This window comes from Xiphias gladius, chromosome 18 (assembly GCF_016859285.1).
Source record: "Xiphias gladius isolate SHS-SW01 ecotype Sanya breed wild chromosome 18, ASM1685928v1, whole genome shotgun sequence".
Classification (NCBI taxonomy): Eukaryota; Metazoa; Chordata; class Actinopteri; order Istiophoriformes; family Xiphiidae; genus Xiphias; species Xiphias gladius.
The window spans coordinates 15,419,049-15,441,187 of NC_053417.1; the positions used below are offsets into that span (position 1 = coordinate 15,419,049).

The window sequence follows — 22,139 nt, forward strand, 5'->3', positions numbered from 1 at the left end:
GCACATGGACAATAGGCGTGGCTCATCGTGACTGCCTGTTCTCTGACAAGCAGCGCTGCAGACGGATGGTAAACATTAAGACATGCCAAACATCGGGTAGGTGCCAAGTTTAAAGCCCATGTGCCAAAGGAAACTGTAGATGCGCAGCTGGACCCGTGACACGCCAACAACATGCCGTCGGAGTACACCGCGAAAACCCCAAACTTTGGGTTTAAAATTTCGATTATTGAAAAAAAAAAAAAAATCCTATTTTTGAATATTTCTCAATTTGTGATTATTTTCCCGCGTCAAAAATATATTCCACCTCTGCCCGTTTTTGAGGGTGAAGCCAATTTTTCACATTCAAAGAAAAACAAATCTTACTCTTAAGTTATTCTTTCGTTCGTTTGTGCAACAAGAGAGTCCAACAATTCAGTTAGCAACAAACTGTCTGTCGTTGTCTCTGCACACGCGAGACCAACCAAACACAGTTTGAGAGAAGCGCCCCCAGGTGGCAAGTCAAGGCACTGACACACACAAGCATTATTCTGTCTATCTATCTATCTGTCTGTCTGTCTGTCTGTCTGTCTGTCTCAAACGAACACATGTGTGAAGCACTGCAGGGACATGTTCGAACTGATTAGCCCCCCAAAAAGTAGAGGATTCCCAGAAAATGATAAGATCATCGTTACTATTACCATAGTATGAATGTCATTATTAGTGTTACTCCTTCATCACAGGCAAAGCGAGCAGAGTGGGTGTTTACTGACTTGTATAAACAGATACCGACTTAGTCACTCGACTTAGGTGTCGATTGTTTTCTTTTGTTTGTTCTGGTTTCCTGCCCGTCGCGCCCCGTCCTCGCCGGCAGAGTGCGCGCTGCAGTCCCGCCGTCCACCACCAGGGGGAGTCACAGGGTCACAAATCCTCACGCACGGTAGCTCCCATCGACGCCCCTGAGCTACCGGGACACAGTGACGGATTGGCAACAGACGAAGGTAATCTGACAAATGACTGAAATGGTCCCGAAAGCGTGAGACCGAATGGCGTGATCTCTACAAGATGCTGCGCTGTAATAGAGGATTTCTCTGAAGACTGTCCATGACTTTGTTTTGTCTCCTTCACAGAAAACTTCGGTGTGCGTGTCATCCAGTGTTTATGCTTCAAACTTCTGGGGGTGGTGGTGGGGGGTGTGTGCTCGCTCTCGAGGCTGTGGCACACACCACTCTAGGCGAAGAAGGTAGGATTGTGTACTTTACATAAATCATCTCCTGTCGTGATTAATTGGATGTGTCTAAGAATAAACGAAGCTCAAGCTGCTTCAGTCGGGGTGTGTGTTTACTGTATAGGCTGTGTGTGTGTGTGTGTGAGGGAGAGAGAGAGAGAAACTCACGCACTCATCATGAGAACACGTTAAGGCAGGGCACGAGATAATTACAGGCTGTTGAAACTCTTTGGGGACTGAGCAGAACAGAAGTCGCTGCCAACATACACACCTGCAAAGCACCGCTGCGCCTGAGGCTTAAAAGACAGTCTTCATCACTGTCTGTCTGTCTCTCTGTCTGTATGTCGGCCCCCCTTCACACAGCTTGTTGAATGTGTGCTTTATGAGAACGATGCCAGCTTGGTGTGGGGCTGATGAGAGACTGCAGTTTATTCCAGGCTGAACCGCGCAGTTTGTTTTAGATTAGCCTCGAGGACGGTTGATTAAGCTCTGGAAAGCAAAGCAAATGAGCAAAGAATGCAGAAAATTTTCCAGTAGTGTACCGTGTGGAATTAGCCTCATGATCAGAAGAGATTTTTTTTTCTTCGTCGGTGTAGAAAAATTTGAACTCAACATACTAAACATAGGCTACATCATATGCATATTTATATACCAACCCAACGTGCCCAATATCCAAAAGCAAATGAAAACTTTGTTGTTGTTTTTTGTTGTTGTTGTTGTGTTTTGTTGTTCATGTTTCCTGTGCAGTATTTAGAGCCCAGCTTCCTCACAAGGGCAGTTTTATGTGCAGGGACGGAGGCATGGAAAAGAAGACCTTTCCTTTTGAGCTCCAAGATTTGCAGTAATTACAGAATCACTTCCATATGTGGCTCTCTGGCTGCCTTCTCGCTGCCCCCACCACCCCTCTCTTCCCCAGTGTTCTCTCTCTTTCTCTCTCCCCTTTTCATTTGCATTCTCCCTTATTCCTCTTTTTTTTTTCAGCTTTTACATTTTTGGCTTCCCCTCATGCACTCGGACCATCGTTTTTGTAAAACCACAGTTTAAACAAAGTTTATGATTATCAGAACATCTTGGCATTATTGGCAAACTGCTACACTTATTGGTGATTCAATTAGGCCACGCTTGCCAAAAAAAAAAAAAGAAAAAAGTGTGTGATTCAGTGAGAGGAAAGAGAAATGGACGGGAGAGGGGAAATGTTGAAGAATACGGAAATATGAAAAAGAAGATTGAAAAAGAATGGGAGTTCAGCGAAGAATTTGAGAGGCAGGAACGGAGCATGAAGGAGGGAGAGGTGGAACAGAAAATGAGGCAGAGAGAGGGAGGGCTGGAGTAATGCTTTTTGACAGAAGTGGGTTCAAGATGGGTTCATGGTGACATCATGGCTGATTTTTGAGGAAAGTATAGACAGGATAGCCGTTCACCTTTCATTGGACACACATGTTGGGGAATAGGGGGAGCGCTCATGTCCTGGCACACACGCTGTTAGCTGCGTCGACAACCTCTGAATGCAACCCAAAATATGCACAAAAAGCTCAAACACACACTCCTCTTTTTATTTTCTCTTTCTCTCCCTCTCCTCTCTTCTTTTTTCCTTGATTTCTCCTGCAGTTAAAAAGCTTTTGGCTCTCTCTCTCTCTTTTCCTAGGTTTGTGCTCATTTGTTTTTGTTAAAGGAGTACATAGTGGTATATGCCCTTTGGTCTCTAACACATACATTTCTCCTTTGCCATGAGTAACTCATTTTCCTGTGAGTAGTATCCCTCTGTGTATGTTTTTACTTCAAGGCAGTTGGACTCTAAATGAGAACACTTTGCCAGGCGCGATGAATGAGCTCCTTCATTTCTCAGGATGTGTGTTTAAGTCTGTAACCAAGAAAGTGCAAGCAAGTGTATATTTGTGTGTTGTGTGTCTGTTCACGGATGTGTTATGCGTGTGTGTGTGTAAATGACTCTCGAGTGGGGTGTGTGCGTTCGCCCCTGTGTCCCCTGCCTGTCTCAGTGCGGCACCAAACTGCACATGACATCAATCTGAATGTGGGGAAATAGTGATCTCATTACAGGCATCTTGTTACTGATTAAAACCTGCCGCCACAGGCACCAGCTCCCTGGACCCTTCTCACCTCCCCACCTCCATTCCCATCAACCACCCCACCCCCACCCCCACCGCCCCAACCCCACCCCACCACACCCCCCGTGCGACAATCCATCCGTCTCTCCATCTCACCCTCCAGTTTTCTTTCCCTCCCTCTTTCTATTTCACACCCCTTTCCCTCAGATTCCCTGTACCAGTGGCCCTCTTGCCTTCCAGCCCTTATTTTCTCCTCCTCATTGCATCTCTGCTTAATCCCTCTAACCTCACTTCCTCCCAGTCTTGCTCCCTCCATCATCCCCCCTTTCCTCCTCCCTTTATTCCTTTGCTCCTTTTCCTCTGCCAGCACGCCCGAGGCCTCTGCTCCATAGCTCTGTGGATGCAAATATGGTTGAGTCTAAAGTGGAAACACACGATGAGTATGATGTTTCCATGAATATTTCATATCTTCATAAACACACCCAGAGAATCTGAACAATGCCTGTGTCTGCCAGATGACTTCCAGTGAGGAATTGCCTCTCTGTGTTCGACTTTTTGTCAGAGCACACTGTGTTAGGATTGATGTCAGGGCAGTGTGTTATGATGTCACAGGCTGAAGTTAATGATACGAGAACGAAGGGGGCCATAGGCCATGTTTCCAGTGGTGCCCGGAGAGGGAGATAGCACCCTGATCTATCTTCATTATCCCCTACTCTACAGCCTCCCAGACACAATGATCATAAATCTCTGCCTGGAGCACACTTCACTGACACTGAAACACAAACACTAGTAACCTCTGACCTTCTTGCTGCTACTGCCTACACGCTCTCATCCATGCACACAGACACAAGTACGCATACACACATATTCAGAACTGCAGATGTGCAAACACTCACACACACACACACTCACTCGCAAATAGTAGACACACCCCCTGCTAAAGCTCACTGTCATAATTTAACAAGGAGCATGGCATGCCCTGCTCACTGACACACACACACACACACACACCTATTTTCATGCAGTTGACTGCACATTCTGACACAAACGCATGGTCTCAGTTAGACTGATGGCATCGCACTGACTTGAAATTCCCACTTCACAGTTCTCATCACTCTAACAGCTAATATACAGTTAGTTTATTCAGTGTCCTATGGCTGTATTTACCTTCTTGTTTCATATTACACAATTGCTGATTTAGTACTGCTATGTAAACAGTTAAAGGATTTCTATTAGCCTCAGTGACCTCATAAGCAACAGATAAATCAAATGTAAATGAGATAAGGATCAGCTGAAGTGCTTTTCGCAGAATGGCTTAGGTCTTTGCTTCCTGAATATAAGGTTTCTGCAAAAAATCCAACGGTGCCTCTCGCTGCTTATCCATTCATTCACTTTAATTTTGTGCTAGCAAATCCACATCAAATATGTATGAAAGAACATTTCAGTGAGCTACTGTAGACCATATGTGGCGGCAAAGATTGTAAGCACATAGGAATAACGACAGCAAGGCTCAGATTTTTTATTTTTTTTTAATTATGATTATGGCTTGACTTTATCCTGGATAAGATCTCTGCCTGTATCAGGCCAATTACTGAGGTCTATAAACAACATAAGCAGCAGTTATAGCTGGACTAAAGTGCATGTACATATAGCTGGGGAGACCAAGAAGAAGAAAAGTCCCACATGCTGCATTGGTTGGCAATTCTGCTTCAGAACGAAGTGATGCATGGCCAATATGCCTGAAGGGCATCATTTTATGAAGATGAAGTTTCAGAATAAGTAGTGCGTGTTTAAGTTGGTTATTTTGAAAATTCTGGCAGCACTTGGTTGGTTTAGACATGCATTACACTAGATTTTGCTTACTTTAGTGGGAAAGAAGCGTGCATGTGTTAACTCTGACATGTATGTGTTTTTTCTTTAGAAGGTTCAGTAGATCTATGCTCTGCTGAAGAAGTAAAAGTGCCCGTTGAGGTGCCAGTTGAGGTGTGCCTTCTCCTCCCAGTTCTGAGGTTTGAGGTGCTCTTGATAACCAAAACAACTTGAGAAACATTACATTCAAGAAAAACAGGGCACACGCCCAGAACCACAAACACACAAACACAGATCTGAAATATATGATCTCATATGGAGAGAGGGGCACATTCAGGGGCACACCCAAATCTGTCACTGCTGTTGCTGCACCACTCTGCCATGTCACACGGGACTTCCCTGCAGCTGATGTGCCACCACTAGTTTCATTTTAGGAACTGAAGTGATTTAGGTTCAGAGATTATGATTTATTTATTTATTTATTTATTTTTAAAATAATCTTGACTAAAAAAGATTATTTCCAACTGCACAACTATTGGCAGGATGTTGACAGATGCTGTGTATCCCCCGAAAATGTTCGCTTTGAATGTCAAATTCTGCTTTTCATTTATCCTAAGTAACGGTAGAATGTTTTAGATGTTCTTTCACGTTCTTTTGTGTCCAATAATTCTTTGATTAATTTCAAAAGGGTCCCTATACATGCTGTCTTTAATGTTAAGTCCCTTCAATAGTGGTAGCATGAGCAATGCTAATGGTGGTTGTGATTTATTGTCAGTGCTCTGGGAAGATTGTTACAGAAACATTGCAAGCCCTAAAACACAGAGCTAAACATAGACACGAGTTACACAAAAAGGGCACTGACAGTATATGCCTGTACTGAGCAGACAGGTTGGGCAAAAGTCCATTGCGTTTATTCCATAAATTGATCACACCAGGAATAAATGACAAGGTGAAACCACTTAGATACTCTTGGAAGAGGAAACCTGTTGGCTTTCCATTAAAACTGCGTCTGTGTTATATCAAATCATAATAATATGTGTTGTTCAGGATATTCAACCATCCTCTCCTAGTAAACTGTGAACGTATTGACCAAATATGAATGATCTTTGATCACAACATGGCTATGCTTTTTGACATGCACAAACAGTTTGTAGGTAAACCAACTCTGTAGCCAAGAAGATGGGGGGGAGAAAAGGAATTCACCCGAGAGACAAAGAAGGGAGAGAGAATTAAAAACAGAAACTTAAGCTCTCTGGGCCTTTTTCTTCCCTCCAGGCATTTTGTGGCTTGTGAAAAAATGTGCTGTATATTTGAAGTGTTGGGTCACGTGACAAAGGAAGGCTTTATGAATCAGAGAGTGTAATTATTTCTTAGTAAGTGAGAGAGTGAGTGTGTGTCTGTCTTTGGGGATTGAAAGAGTGATTTTAAGAGGTAGAGACTGGGAGAGGGGAGGAGGAGGAGAGTGCAAATGGGGGAGTGAGGGAGAGAGAGAGAGAGAGGGGCTTATTGCTGCTCTGTCTTTGCTGTCAGAAGGACTCTGATGAACGTACACACATCTTTTCTCCTTTTCCTTGGCTAGCTCCGCTCTTCAGTCCGTTCCAACATCAAGTAGTTGATCTGTCCGTCTGCATTATCAATACAAGAGCTGGTGAGTCATTTACACTTAAAAAGTTTAGAAGCAGTAACTTTGGGCATTGTTTGTCTTCCTTTCTCCTATTCATTTTCTGTTAACAGAGAGAAAAAAGGAGAGACAGCATTTTTTGGGAACGGGTCGACAGTTTTAATTGAAGACAGAGACTGAGTGTGCAAGACACTTGAGAAGCTTCAAGACAATTAATCGTTTTCCTGAAATCCGACCAGAATTTCATGTGTAAACACTAAAATGTCCTAACACACAATCGTGTTTGCATGCAGTGTTTTAGTATGTTTCTTTCTTTCTGCCTTATAAATGTGACACTGAGTTTATATGAAAACATACTGGAACATGTGTGTTTGCCTGCCTGTGCCTGTGTGCACATATGTGCTTATTAATGAGTGTTTCAAGTGTTACCCAATGCCTGTGGAGCTCCTTATTATTAGCATATGTGTGTGTGTTAGTGTGTACAAGCTTGCATGTGTTTGATGTGTATTCACCAGAGGAGTCAACAGTCCTTGACCTGTTTTTTTTTTTTTGTTTTTTTTTTTTTTTTAATAACCAACATATGAACACTTAGAATAGAGAAGCATTGTTTTCCAATTTTCAATTTTAAAGGCTGATTCCTGTGGAGTGAGGTGTGTCTGCAGCTCTTGTCTTAGTTTACATGGAAGGTTATTCATTGTGTTCATATAGTTAGAAGCATGTCAGTGAAGTTTATTTATTGATGCTGGCATATGTGCTAGGTTAACAGGTTCCACTTGTTACAGCCATGTGTAACACAGTGCATTTAGTGCTGTGTGATTTGGATATCAGATAAAGATCAAGCACCTGATGTCATAGTGTAGTTTTCCACTGTGCTTTGGTTTATTGCTCCAGCAATGACTTGTCGATAGGTAAAGCGATGCAGCTGGACTGCCTTGGCTTTGCACCTGCTGTGTACTGCTTATTTCCCATGGTGGACCTGACATAAGTGTGACGGACAGTTTGATTGAAGTGAGCTGAAAAAACACCCACACAGCTGAGTGAGGGATGCCTGTTTGAAGGCCAGTGATATCTGTGTAGCCCTCCACTGTCATCTGTTCTATCAGTTTGACACGGACTCGGTGACATCTGGAGTGGAAGAAACTCATCCAAGAAGCTCATCACTTCCTTCAGAGAACCACCCGTGGGTGTTTTTCGAGGACAGGGTGTCCATACAGAGCAGCTTTACCTTCATGGTGTTCAGTAACAGCATTTTCCTTCTCTTCAGTGACAGTTTGGAATCAATTATTATTTTTGACTCATCGTTATATGCCCCAGATATGTATGTATCATTGCTGATGATCTCTGTACTTGTGATCATGAGTGTGATGTGTTGCAGCTTCATCGACCCCAGCAAAAACATTCACCCATTTTAAATATTTACATATTTACACATCAAGCAGCAGCCCAGCTTTAAAAGCATTCTGTCAGTGCTCACATTCTCTCTATTTGATTTTTAGACTCATTTTTCCAGTTACAATCAAAGTTTAAAAACATGAAAAACTGTACCAACGTATATGACACATGTATATGAGACCCATATTTACTAGTATATTTTTTCATTTATTTGTTTTTAAACGAAATTGTCAAACCTGGTGCTGTGTGATGATACCTTTCAGGTGGAACCACTGACACAACAGTTGGCCCATTAAAACTTCTTATTGCAAAATCGGCTGTCTTTGTTACATGACTTTGAGCAGTAAATCTGGGAGTTGTTGATACCTGTCTTTTTCTGGAACTTCTATAGCAATTAAGGCCAAGTGGTAGGGAGGAGTTAGACAGGTGGTTTTAGGGGAATCGAGGGGCTCTCCGCTGACACACTATAATTAACAAGGAAACTATCTGTGCACCATTTCCTATGTGTATTTTCGCAGGTGTGCCGCTCTGATTGTGAGGATTTACATTTGCAGCCTGCCTCCAAGCCCTCATTAAAAGATCTTTTGGCACAAAGTTAAACTTGTGTGAATGTTTGTGGTTTTGCATGTTGTGCTTGCATGTGTGTGTTTGGGCCTGCTTGTGTCTGAATGTTGCTTTGACTCCCGAGGCTAAAAGTGGTGATGGTGAAACCTGTCCATTATGTATCTCTTTACACAGAGAAAGGATGGTTTTCTCTCTGAGTTGAGTTAGAGAAACACCTTCATATATGCACGTATGAATCCTCAATAGTTCCTCTTTCAGTAATTACTCAATGAGACGTATTAGAAGCCCCAACTTCAGCTTTCACTTCTAGAAGAGTAGCCTTCACACTGTTGCCACTTTGAATTTTCTTCTCTTGCTTTATTTCCTGTCTCTCTCTGGCTCTCTCTCTATTTTTCAAAATTTCTTACCATCATCTGTCTTTGCCTTTTCCTGTTGTGGTGGGTTTTTCTTATTCTGTTGGACCCACTGCTGGATCCATGTTGAGTACTCCAAAGAGCTCCACCACATCATGGAAACGGCAAGCTGTCAGGATGACTTCATCATGTCACAAAGTGTTTTATGTCTCACTGTGAGTTCTCACTCTTTCCATACTTCTCTCCACCACTGCAAGTCAACACAGCTTGTTATGTGACATTAGGTTTAAAAAAAGAAAGAGAGAGTACAAAAAAATTAGGAATGAATGCTTAAAGACACTCCCCAGTGGAAATCCTGAAAAACAATATGTCTTTAAGTGACAAATGATTACACAGAGGTGATACTTTACATTGTTGCTGTAAGCAAGTATGGGTTTGTGTGATGCCAAGAGCAGGCAGATGTCAAACAAGTTTTAGGTGATGGTATGCAGGTCTTGTTTGGTGACACTGAACCGTCTGTCACTAGATGTCTCTCTCAGAGCCATTAGCCAGCCACTTGTTGAAAGACTGGGAGCTGTCAGCTTTGCATCAGATAGTAGTGTTGAGGATATTGTTTTCACACCCAATATGCTGCTGACGCCAGTAACAAGATCAGATAACACTCTCGTGATCCTGTTTTGATATAAACATTTTAATTTTTTTCTTTTTTTTTTTTCGACAGTTCTGAGTACAGGCTCTGAATGCTCTGTGTCGGCATATTACGCAGTGATGATGACACTAAATATTCATTTTGCTCCAAGCAGTTGGAAAGGCCAGTCTGCCAGCTCAGTTAGGACACATGGACTGTAAAATCATTGTTTAACTGGTAGTATGTGGTAGTATGACCCAAAACTTAAACAAAACCCTCTCTGCTTCAAGTCGTTTCCTTCACAAAGTTACTGAACATAAATCATTTTATGATGTTGACAATTGAAAGACAGTGCCTGGAAGACATGCCCAGTTTTCTGTCAAAAAATGAACAGGAGTGGGCAAGTCAGAGGTGGAAAAAGAGTGAGAGGCCTCTGTGATTCTGCCAAGCTTTTCCTGCCAGGATACATGGTACAGTTCATTTATCTTGAGGCTGCGAGTTTACAATTCAATCCTTCGAGTAAAGGTTTTGACTTGCAGCTCTGCCCGGGCTGATTGACACATATTTTTATTTTACCTAGCAGATGATTTCTGAAAATTGCAAATAGTGGCCTTCTGGGAAGTTCAGGAAGCAAAACAAAAACCTGCGGACTCGCCCGATCTCAGAAAAGTGAAACAAAAGGACATCCCTGCAAGAGTCAGTGGGCAGGAGAAGGGTCAGAAAATTTTGACTTCAAAGGTAAATATCCAGAAAGACAAACATACTATTATATCCCAATATAACATCACACACAGTTACTGTAATTTTGTGTGTGTGTATGTGTGTGTTTTCCTTGACTTGAATAAGAAATGTCCCCTAATAATCAAACCAGGGCAGTCACGGCATATATGCTCATATACGCCGAGTAATAACCTGTGGTTTCTTGTGCTGACTGAAAAAACCCACTGCCTTTCTTGCTTGTGTGGTGCAGAGCTTCCTGAGATGCCGTGATTTATTTGTTATGTTTGACTGCAGTTCTTAATGCCTGAGGGGCCTCGCTCCGTCTCAACTGTTAAGGCACAATTGTTGTTTTGCTCACAGAGGATTTGATACCCTTTGTTTGACAGACATTCAATCTGTGGGAACTGTTCTCTCGCTCTCTCACTCGCTCTCTCTCTCTCTCTCTCTGTCTAAGTCATGTTCGATTCTCTGTTCTGCTCCGTCTTTTTGTTTAAAACCCAACTCTTCAGCAAACAAGGGTTACTCATTCTCTCAAAGCATGCCTCATCTTGTAGCACTGTCTCCAAATTGCTGACTTGATTGATTTCATTTCATTTGCTACACGACATCTTGTCATGATAAAATAATGGATTATCTCAAGTGTAACCAATGAGTCTGCTCTAACATGATGAACTACTGTGAGGTTTGACACTGTACTATTTACAGCAACAAGCAAAGTAAATTTAAACTGCCACAGTGCACCTCTTAGGCAATGATGGAAAGTCCCAGCAGCAGCCGTGAAACCACCCATCGCTGGCCCTGGTGCTCCTCGCCTGCCTAGCTGCCTGCTGCCTCCTGCGTGCCCCCCAGGCTCAGGGGAAGTGGGGAGGCCCTTCATGCCCATTTGGCCCTAGCTAACAGTGGATGAGGTCACTCCAAATTCCCCTTATCCCCTTATAGCCCCAGACGGGCTGGCGAAGTGAGCCTACCACAGGACCCAACATAAAACATAAATGGCTCTGTAAAAAGCTGCTGGGCTGATGTGACTCATTAAAAAACACTGGCGCCAACTCTTTTATTAATTCATTATTGTGTTTGGGGAGAGTAAAGTTACTGGGTTCTATGTTCAAAGGCTGTGTTTCTCCTTTTGTTCTTTAGTTCTTTCTTGATTAGTTTCTTTCTTTCTTTCTTAGTGTCTTTCTGTGTTTCATGACATATATGTGCGTACAGGGAGACAGCGGCTTACTGGGCTAAGGTAGGATTCTGCTTGGTCTGGGGGTCTTGAAGCTCATTTTTAGCTAATTGTTTGGATTAATATATTGTTATTTCCTCCTGTGGGAATAAAAAAAATCACATGCATACAGTCCCACTCTCTGACATGATTTCGCTCTTTTATCACACATCTTCATTTTTCTCTTTATCCCTCTCTTTTCTCCCAGCACTTGCAGACAGATTGTGCTGCCTTTATGGGGCCTAGTTTGAGTTCATGGGGCAGATACCCAAATGTGAAAAAGGCTGGCCAAGTACATACTCATAATACACAGGCATATACTCACACTGATTATGAGGTTGTGCATTGTAAGCAATTTTGTTTTTCCAATCTGTACCTCTTCTCCCATTAGGCCCACTGTGAAATCTGTAGTGATGTTTTTGTGTGTTAGCCACACAGTGGAACCGCTGCACAGGGTCATGGTACAAGTTGTACAAGCAGTAGAAGGATGGAGATGGCTTGCGGGTGGGGGAGGCCAAGGAGAGAATTGGGTATGAGGACATGATTATAGAGTGGAGATGTGGGGGGGGGGTCAGAAAAGGGGGAAAAAAATCAAAGGTAGCATGGATGAGGAGTAGGCTGAAAGAACGAAAGCAAGAAATATGGAGAGAAAGAAGGAAAGAAAAAGAAAGATGGCAGTATGGCTGTGTTGGCAGGATGGGGGTGGGTGCCTATCGGCGGCTGTTCCTTCCTGAAACGTGGCCACCCGAGCCTGCCTGGGCCCTGGATGCACATGTGGAACAGTTTACTGTAATGGAACTCTAAATTAGTGGTGGTTTGAAGCTGCCTGCAGCAGTAGGGTGTAATTAACTGGCTCTGTTGAAAGAGAAAGAGCCAGAAAGAGAAGCAGGGAGGGAGCCAGAGTCCTGGAAAAGGCAAGGGGTGAGAGGTGTGGGTGTATGTATATGTGTGTTAGTGGGTGCTCTCACACATGTGTCGAAGGGGTTTTTTTTCAGTGCTTGATTGCATGTGTATGCATGTGGTGCATATGTGTGCATCTTGGAAAGGTCTCCCTCTTTTTCCTGGGCACGGCGCCACTTCTTAGTGCCCCCCAGTGCCCGGACCCTGTCACTGTTCCTCTGTGCTTTTTCGCTCAGTTCAGCAGTTCAATGGTTCAGCCTCAGATCCCCCACCCCCCGCCCCTCATTTCTTTGTTTATACCGAATTCATTACCAAGATTTTTTCCCTGTCTTTTCTCCCAGATTCACAAGCCACAGCAGTTCCAAATTCCTTGGCTCTGCTCTTTTTCAAAGCCACATTTAAAAAACAAGCTGATCACACCACCCACTCATGAAATCACGCTAGGGAAACGAAAGGCAAAAAGAAAACATGAAAAAGAAAATGGGAGGCTTTACCGGGATTTTTTTTTCTCCCTTTTGCGTTAACAGTCAACAGTGGGGCATAACTGCAGCCTTGTCCACACTTGAGCCTGACTTGTCTATGCCTACTGTGTGGAGTCAAAGTGACGAGCGGGCTGCAGGAGGTTAGAGCCAAAATGACTCTGTGGGATGGGAGCCTGACCTCAAGAGAAGATGGTTGGAAGTGACAGCAGCAGTTAGCAATCAGTGGATCTCATTTTTCCTGCCCCCCCCCCCAGGCTCTGGACCCCGTGTCTGGGCCTCTGGTCCTGGGGGAAAGAGGCAGAGAGGCAGGCTGCTGTGCTAGGCTGGCAGCAGGAACAGAGGAGCTCTTTATAGTAGAGTTCTGGTGATTTAAATCATATGGCATAGCCTGGAATCACTGTAGAAGTCTGGAAGCTCTTCAGAACTGCAGGAACAAGAGCTCTCTCTCTTCTTCTCACTCTCTTTTTTACCCTCCCTCCCTCCCTCCCGCTCTTCCCTGTTATAACTTTTTCCAAACTTCTTTCTTATTTTCTTTTCCCCTCGCCCATTCCCAGTTTTTCTGGCCTTTCCTCTCACAGCTCACTCATTCTTTTTCTCTCACGTCTTTATCTGTTTTGGTTCTCAGCGTCCTTTCCTTCCTTACTTCCTTCTTCCTTCCCATTCTTTCGTACCTGTTGCTATGTAGTTTGCACATCCTTCTTACATTATAACTGTGGATAAACTATTCTCCGTCCCAGAACACAGATGGGCTCAGAGTTAATGTGAGGTGAATTGTGTTTGTGGAATCCAAAGAGGATCTCAGCACAAACCACTGATTGTATCATCATGTTCATGCCAATCAGCAACACTTATCCTCATGTTTTATGTCTGTTAGTAAGAAATAACAAATTTCTCTTCCTTCTCTTCCTCAGAAAAGTGATCTGAATGACTCTCCTAAAGTGGAGTACGACCTTCCCTCGCTAAACCAGTGGCCCCGTCATCGCTCCTCCATTCCCCACACCCTTAGAGTCTTCGAAAGGCCACGGATTTCAACTTTACCAAGGATTTCCAGGTGTTGGGAAAGCCATTACTTTCACCCAGCAGCCTGCTGCGGACCCCTGGGTGCTCTGTCGCCATGGCTACCAACAGGGAACAGCAGGTGGGTCACATGACTGGCTTCCCACCTGCTGTCTACCCCTTCGCCTTCAACTCCATGAGAAGCCACTCCCCCTTCGACCTGCTGGCCAACAGCAGCCTGTTTGGGAGATTTGGTGCTGACCTGCCCAAAGAGATGGCCGCTCTCTGTAAGTAATTTTCATCTCTGTTTGACTTTTTCTCCTTGTCATGTATCTTTTTCCATTTCAACTCAAACTACATAAATGGCCCATACCTTAATTTTAGTCAAGTCTCATTAAACAATTTGGACTTGCAGTGGAAAGAGGAAAATACAGCTCTTTAAATTGCACTTCATGAAGTGTAATTTTGTGGAAATGGCAAATTTTAAAGTCTGTTTGGGATATAGGACGAGTGGTAGCAAAAAAAATTCCCCACAGAAACTGTCAGGAAAGAGTCCACTTTCATCAATACCATGATTACTCTGCTGCTGTGGTTTCCTCATAGATGCTTGTAGATGGTGTGGTTGTGTGGTTGTGACCACAAACTCTGGCTCTGACTCTGGCTGCACTGGTGTGTGTATGTCTGCACGTGTATATGTGTGTATGTGTGTGTGTGTGTGTACGTATCTATGTGTGTGTACCTGGACCTCACAGAGCTTTTTCGAAGCAGGCAACCCACAAGTCTTCACATAGAGACAGAACAACATTCTTTCAATGGGAGGCGATGAGTGCTCTGATCATCAACAAATACTGGAAAATGGACACAAATGCAATTCAAAGACTTATCTAGCTTTTTTTTCAGAATAAACACACCACACACCTTTGTCTGTGAAGGTGAGCTGATGGCAGGATTTAAACAACCAGCGTGCTCCTGTAGTTTCAGAATTGTAGTTTTACACTTGAACACAGGGGGCAATGTTGTATTCTGAAGTGCAAGGAAGGGATGATGTATGGAGCGCAGAGCACAAAGAGGAGATTGTTGGCAATCCGGAGTGTTTTTCTGTCATGGAAAAACTAGGCAGATTACACAGATGCTGCTGACATACATTGCCCATTGTTCAAAACACCTGCATGTTTCAAAACGCAGTTTTTTTAAAATCAGAATCAGGATTCTAGGTCAGGAAGTATCCTTGCATTAAAAACCACTTCTGCATACTTTGTTTCTGATGATGTTACTGTGAGAGAAAGGAAAACAGAAAGAGAGAAAAGAAGGAGCTCTTTTGATGCAGATAGGGCATGAGGTAAAGGTAAGCAGGAGAAATCTTATCTGGGTGCAGTGCTAAAGGGTCAGCAGGTGGTGGTGGGTGGTGGAGGGGCTATAATGGGTGTGTGTGACAACAGCTGAGTGCAGAGCCTGAAAGCCCCCCCCCCCCATTTGTGTGTGCAGTCCCCCTCTCTCTACCACCACAGCATGCCTGAGCACCTCTCCAGCCTTTCAGCCGTCAATCACTAACTCCACCCACCCCCACCGCACACACACACCCCTGCCCCCCTTTTTTTTGCTGCCGCTGCCCACCTAATCCTCAAGGTATTTTCACTGAACTACAGTGAGAGAGAGAGAGGAGGAGAGAGAGAGAGAGAGAGAGAGCACCTGGGGGTAATGTCCTAGTGTTGTGGAATCCAAGAACACACCCTGCAGGAAAACACACAGATACACACATGCAAACACACCACCAGAGACAATCTTCCCACTCTTTCTCTCTCTCTCTCTCTCTCTGACACACACACACACACACACACACACACACACACACACACACACACACACACACACACACACACAGCACTTCTTTCATTGAAAACCTAGAAACGTACCCCTGATGCAGAGTGAAATCCCACCGCACTGACAGATGGATTCTTTTTTTTCTTTTTTTTTTACACTGGCATGAGTTAAAATAAAAACAAGTATCAAAGCACAAACAGATGCAGGCAACCACATGCACTGGGGCTTCATACATGATTGCTTGTACTGACACATCCGTGCTGGCAGTAGTATCATTCACGAGGGTTAAAGTGTGCAGTTATTTGGTTTAAGCTCTGTCTCAGAGCTTAAACAAGGCTGGGGTCAAAGATTAAGTCGGGATCATAGTGACAATTCACTTCAATCGGCTTTATGTGTAGAGATTGACTTTTTTTTTTATTTGTACCTCTATATTAGCTGATTCCAGTATTACAAATCAATGATAGTATTGGATTAATAGTTTATACTTTGAACATTAGAATCAACATTATTATGAATTTGCTCCTAGCAGACGAAAATGCGCAACAAATTAAAGGTATTTTTAACTGAATGAATTACCTTTAAAACAGACATGCTCAGGCTTATGTTATCAATTGTCTTTTTGTCAATTAATTGTTTAGTCTATATGTCAGAAGATTGTAAAAATGCCTATTGTAAGATCCTAAAGTCCAAGGTGACATCTTCAGATTGCTTCTTTGTTTGACCAAAACCGAAAGATATTTAATTTAAAAACATAGAAATAATTGGAAGCAGTGAATGTTCAGTATTTTCTTCTTGACACCTGATTTAAACAATTAATCACTTGTCAGTTTTGTTGTTGATTAATTTTTAGTCGACTGACTAATTAATTAATGGACTAATAGACTAAAATATTTCAGCGCTTGACATGTCTAACACTTAACGTTTAATTTCACTGTTTGTGCTAAAACTCCTACAAAAATACATTTCAGAATCAGTTTAAGTTTTGGCCTTGATGGAAAACTCTCAGCCATTGGCGTCGCCTTTTAAAACATTCTATTGGTGTATCCCTTGACAAGGAATGTTACAAGTCATTTTACTGACAGCAGTCTCATTCCCCGCTCTCTTAAATGTTAGTAGGGAAGACAAAAGGCCTTGGTTTGGACATTCCCCAGACCCTGTTTTTCTTCTCCTTCTACTTCTTCTCCAGGAGTTGGCTTAACAGTCCTGCTCATTGTTGTCAGGGCTGTCTGTAGGCCAGACTTAGAAAATACCTTCCACATAAAGGGAGTAGCACTGTGGATATTTCTGTGTGTGCGTTTGTGTGTGCAGTAAATAGCTCTGCATTCTTGCTCAGCCTCAGAGATCTGTGCGTAATTGTTGGTAGAAAGGTAGCCGCAACCTTTGTTGGGTGTGCATGCCATGCCGACAGGTTGGAGCACCACCCACGGTGGCGCTCTGTTTTGGCACCAGAGTGTCTTTGGAAATACCTGTTTTGCACAGAGGTGGGAAGAGACAGGAGAGGGGAGGGACGGGGTAGGCAGACTGTGTTTGCTCATGTAGAGATAGTAGGCTTTTCTTCATCCTTAATGCATAGGAATGAAGTGGACCCAGAAAACCTTAGCGCTTCACTTCAACCTTCAAGTCATGTATGAATGAGGTTCACTGACCATGTGGGTGTGCTGCAAGAGTCCTATCCTTACCACCCATATGTTTATGAAGGCGCAACGGCGTTTGTTCATCCATGAGAGGTTGTGACGGCTCTCTGTGCAGTGTGTAGCACAGGCCGTTATCAGTTGATCCCTGTCATTATGGGAGTCCTTCAAACAAACAGTTGGAAGCCCATTAAGGCCACTTACTATGTGATAACATCGCCACTGAGCCCTGAAACACCTCTCTAAGCTTTCACCAATCAGGGCCGGAGCCCTGGCCCCAAAGTCAGCCACAGGGATGTTTTGAAAAGCTGGTAGGTCATTTCCTTCAGCCCACATGGCTAGGACCAAAATCTAAAGTCCTGTACTTCAGAATTTTGCGCTTGGACTATTCATTCAGACTACAATTTCTAGCTTTATGTTGAGTGATGTAAACAGAAGGGTCATGAAAGGCTCAGCTGTGAGAGTCTGAGCTGCATCACATTCGGATGAAATTAAAAGCACTGTATTAATAGAATGGAATGAATAGCGTGTTGAAACTTGTGTAAAACCTGCCCAAGTCTGCTCAGTTGTGCCTCTGGTGGAGACAAGGCGAACAGTTGTTTATGTAAAGTATGTGTTGGGCATGGATTTATGTATATGCCGCGCACACGCACACACACACACACACACACACGCACACACACACACATTCACACAAACCTTAGCATACTGGCTGCCAAGCATATATACATGCATCTGTGTGTGCACACTCAAACCAACCTTTCCATGCACATATACACACACAAACCATTGAATCAGAAAGGCTGTGAAAAGGACCAAAATGTTCCAGCAGAAAAAAATATCCTCATGCAGAGTGACATAATTAAAAACACTCTTAGCATTCTTAAACACACACACACACATAAAGAGGTCATGTTGGCTTAGGGAGCTCGGGGAGTTGCGTAAAGGAGCCATTTTGGTGGGAAATGTGGTATGAGAGGGAATGTAAAAGCGAACCTTTAAATGGAGGAGAGGGACAGCAGGGAAGGATGTTGACTAGCAGAGTGAAGCCTCCTCCACTGGAGGCGAAGCAGAGCACAAACAGCACATTGTACCGCCTTATTTATTTTCATAAAGGTTGAAGTGCTGGGTTTCAGCCCATCCTGGATGGAGGTCGGTAGGTACGTGGTTGACGGTGTGGGTTTGGATTTGTCTGGGTGCATATGTGTGTGCTTATGTGGGTATACTATATATCTGAGTGAAGGGAGGGAGACAAAGTGAACTATGTATGGATATGAAAATGATGAGCTCAGCTCCGTTACCCCTCACTTCCTTGCAAGCACAAGGTTCCCTATAGACACAGAAAGACAAAACTCCCATCTCAGTTTTTTTCCTCTCTTCCCGTTTGTTCGTTACAAACTGTGATGTCACCTGTCTTTTGAGACTACGAGAGGCCCTCGGAGACACTCGAATGTTCACTTCACTTTGTTTGGAGAGCAGAGCGGATCCATCTCAGACCTCTGTCAATCTTAGTGGCATTTACTGATCTCTGTTAGATTTATTGGAGGTGCAGACGAAATGGGCAGAGCCCGGGGTGAAAACATTACAAATGAGGATTTTAAAAGAATTTGAGGAAAACCTCAGGAATGACACATATGTTTGAGATTGATAGAAACGTTTTTGGATTCTAGGCAGAATGTGCAATCCATGGTTGATCATTCAATTCATTACAAAAGTAGTCATCACATATTGATGTTAATCATTTCAAAGACTGAAATAGGAAGTTTACGGGTAGTGAAAGGGATTCCTAATCTGTTATTGATGTACGAGGAGTGTTTTGATACATATCAACACTATTATCCCTGATCTCAGGTTTTATATGATCATCTTCCCATATTGTATTTCTTAGAAAAAAATAACACTGTCATATTTTCATAGACCTTATCAAAACCATACAACAAATCAGTCACTGATCATTTCTGACAGTAATATGAAAGAGAACCTCTTGATCAGTTTAGTTAAGAATTATGAAAGATGGCGGTAAATCAAAAAATGAAGCACCCAGTCGTTACACTAAAGCAGTGTTAGCAGTGTTTAGTTTTGACCCTGGCATTCAGTGTCATACATGCTGATATTTCATCAGAGAAAAGCACCGTTATAGAGCCATCTGCTCGCTGGCATCTCTGCTCCTGTGACCATGATCTACATAGCAAATTAGCAATGCTAGGACTGGACCATTTGTGTGTACTTGTGTGTGATGACAGCATGTTAAGCGCTGCATCCTTGGTCTATCAGTGAGACTGGAGCCTCATCTGCTTTAATAAAAAGCTCTGCATAGTCTGACATTCCTGCTTTCATTTCCCTAGTCGAACACAAGCCTCAAGATGACAGGCGCTCCACTCCTTTTTGGAAATCGATTCCCCTTCACATTGCCCTTTTGATTTTTCAACCGGTGCTGGCCATGATTCATTGGATGAGGGGGGAAATTGACAGAAAGAGCCCACTTTGTTTTTCCAATTTAAGCCCCCACTGAAGAAGTTTTTGTGAGTGATAGTGAGTGGAATATCTGCTCCTCTGATGATAACCACCTATACTGTGTCGGCTTAAGCACTCTTGAGTTCCCTTTCTCTCTTCTCTCTCTCCCCCTTCTACCTCTCTCCTCGGCCTTCACTTTGGATTTCCTCTCGTTATCCGTCTCTGCCAGTTATAGCCAATTTGCCGGAAGTGCTGGAAACTTGCTGAAACTTTGCGTGTATTAGTGTGTCTGCGGGCTTGCATGTGCCCGCGTGTGTGGAAAGTTGACAAAGGTTGCGGGTACGGGAGAGGCCACTGAGTGTAATGCAGATCTGATATGATGACAGATGAAGATAAAGAGGCTACTATTAAAAATGGGAGGCGTCTGTCTTCAGATGGGCCTTTGTGGGCACGTGCAAGACCAAGAGCGTGCAATGGCGAGAAAGGAGGGATAGGCCCTCAGAAGGCGTGGGAGGACACACAGGCACAAGATGGGCCTATGAGAACAAGATGCGGGGGGGTTCATATTTTTGGACGAACAACTAAAAGATCTGTCTTTTTTCCCCCACAAAACACAAGTAGCAAAATGTCATGACAGTGCAGCAAGAGGAAGAGAAAAAGACAGAGTGAAAGAGACTTTGCTGAAAGATGACCAAATCTGATAGTGCTCTGAAAAGTAGCTCTGTTTGGCCTTTGGTGGGACTAACATGTGAACAGAGGCGAACATGGCCACCGCTGAGAAATTGGCTCTCTCTCATAAGTCATGCCTCACTTTCCCCACGTCTCTCCTCACTGACACATCAAGCATCTTACAGAGATATATAGTGAGAGAGTGAGATAGATGACTGGATAAGATTACATGTCTTGTCAGAGCTGAACATGTGTAAAACCTGCGGCTGGTGGAGCAGTTGATGGATGTGATGAGAAAGAATGCTAGGATTGCACTCTGTTTTCGCTGACGAACATAACAACACACCGTCGCTTAAATAAGATATTAGTTTCTTTCTTTCTTTTTAAAAAAAAAAAAAAAAAAGGTCCTTCATTAAAAGCCTGTATAGGATATGTGTGTGCGCGCGTGCGGGTGTGTGTGTGTGTTTGTGTGTGTGTGTTTCTGAGTAACCTGAATCTGGCTTTAGTGGGAGGGCACTGTGGACTGGTGTTCAGTGTCTCTATCATCACCAGCAATCTGTTTCAGCATGTCCACACACTGCACACATGCTCACATCAGCAATGGAAAAGCTCTACATTCCTTTCAAAATCACCATGCTGCATTTAGTGCATAGGCATTTAAAAACAAGCTGTCTTTATTGCCTTACACACCACTGTGTTGTTGACTGCTTGCCTGGAACCTGAATGACTGTATACAGAGGACGCGGCAACAATGTGGAATATACATCTTATCTGTTATTGGCATCAGAGTGTCAGACAGTAGTAAAGCCTGATTTTCCTAGGCTCCAGCCCACGCAGAGCTATAAGCAGACTGGGTCCAACTGACTGAGCGTCCCTGCCTTCTGTGTAGATAAAGAGATGAAACACCACAGATATGAAATCCTATCACAGAGGGAAATTTTAAACATTATGAATATGTGTTAAAATCTCTTCTAATCAGTGCAGTTAAACATGATTGAAAGCAGCCGTCACATAACATGACCAGTGAGTTGGCAGCCACTGAAAATGAAACATATCCAAAACCAGAAACAAAAGCAGAGAACTTTGTCAACTAAAACAAATCATGCAGTCGGGAAAAAAGAGCCATGGGGAACTTGATGAAGTGGGGAGAGTATTTGCAGAAATGGGGGGGGGGAATTAAGGAGAGCGATGCAGAGACTTGTGAGCCAGAGAGTGAGGGAGAGAAGGAGGGAGGGCACAATAAGTTTGGGGGGAAAGTTAGTGGCCCAGTGGGGGTGTCTTCTAGAGTTCAACCTCTCTGGCCGGGGAAGGAAGGGGAGGAGGGAAGGGAGGGAGCCGAGGCAGGGACCGGCCTGGGTCAGCGGCAGTATGGAGTATGTGTAGATTAGATGTCTAAACTCACTCCGCAAACCCTCCAAAGCACTGGAAGACTCGCAGCTCACAGTGCTGTGTGCCAATAAGCGAAGAACCTGGGGTTAGTGGTCTGAATTATAGTCTCAAACACAATAAAAAGAAATGTTAAAACCAGGAGAGAGTCATATAGGGTCCATAAATCTCCAATAACAAAAGAGTTTCAAGTGTGAGTGCATGATATTATAAATCGATTGTGTTGCAGCTCG

The 22,139-nt window shown here is 43.5% G+C and overlaps 1 protein-coding gene across 2 annotated transcripts in view; it reads left to right on the top strand.

Annotated features, from left to right (window-relative positions):
* The first annotated feature begins 28 nt into the window (after positions 1 to 28).
* Positions 29 to 22,139, top strand: part of rarga (retinoic acid receptor gamma a) — a 44,135-nt gene continuing 22,024 nt past the window's right edge. Inside the window, exons 1-3 of one of the 2 annotated variants that reach the window (XM_040153080.1) lie at positions 29 to 96; positions 851 to 977; positions 1,107 to 1,219. In XM_040153080.1, the coding sequence (XP_040009014.1) occupies positions 1,138 to 1,219 (82 nt within the window). In that variant the 5' untranslated portion in view covers positions 29 to 96; positions 851 to 977; positions 1,107 to 1,137. Of the gene's footprint in view, positions 97 to 850; positions 978 to 1,033; positions 1,220 to 22,139 lie in introns of those variants that run through there. The other variant, XM_040153079.1, reaches the window with a different exon arrangement.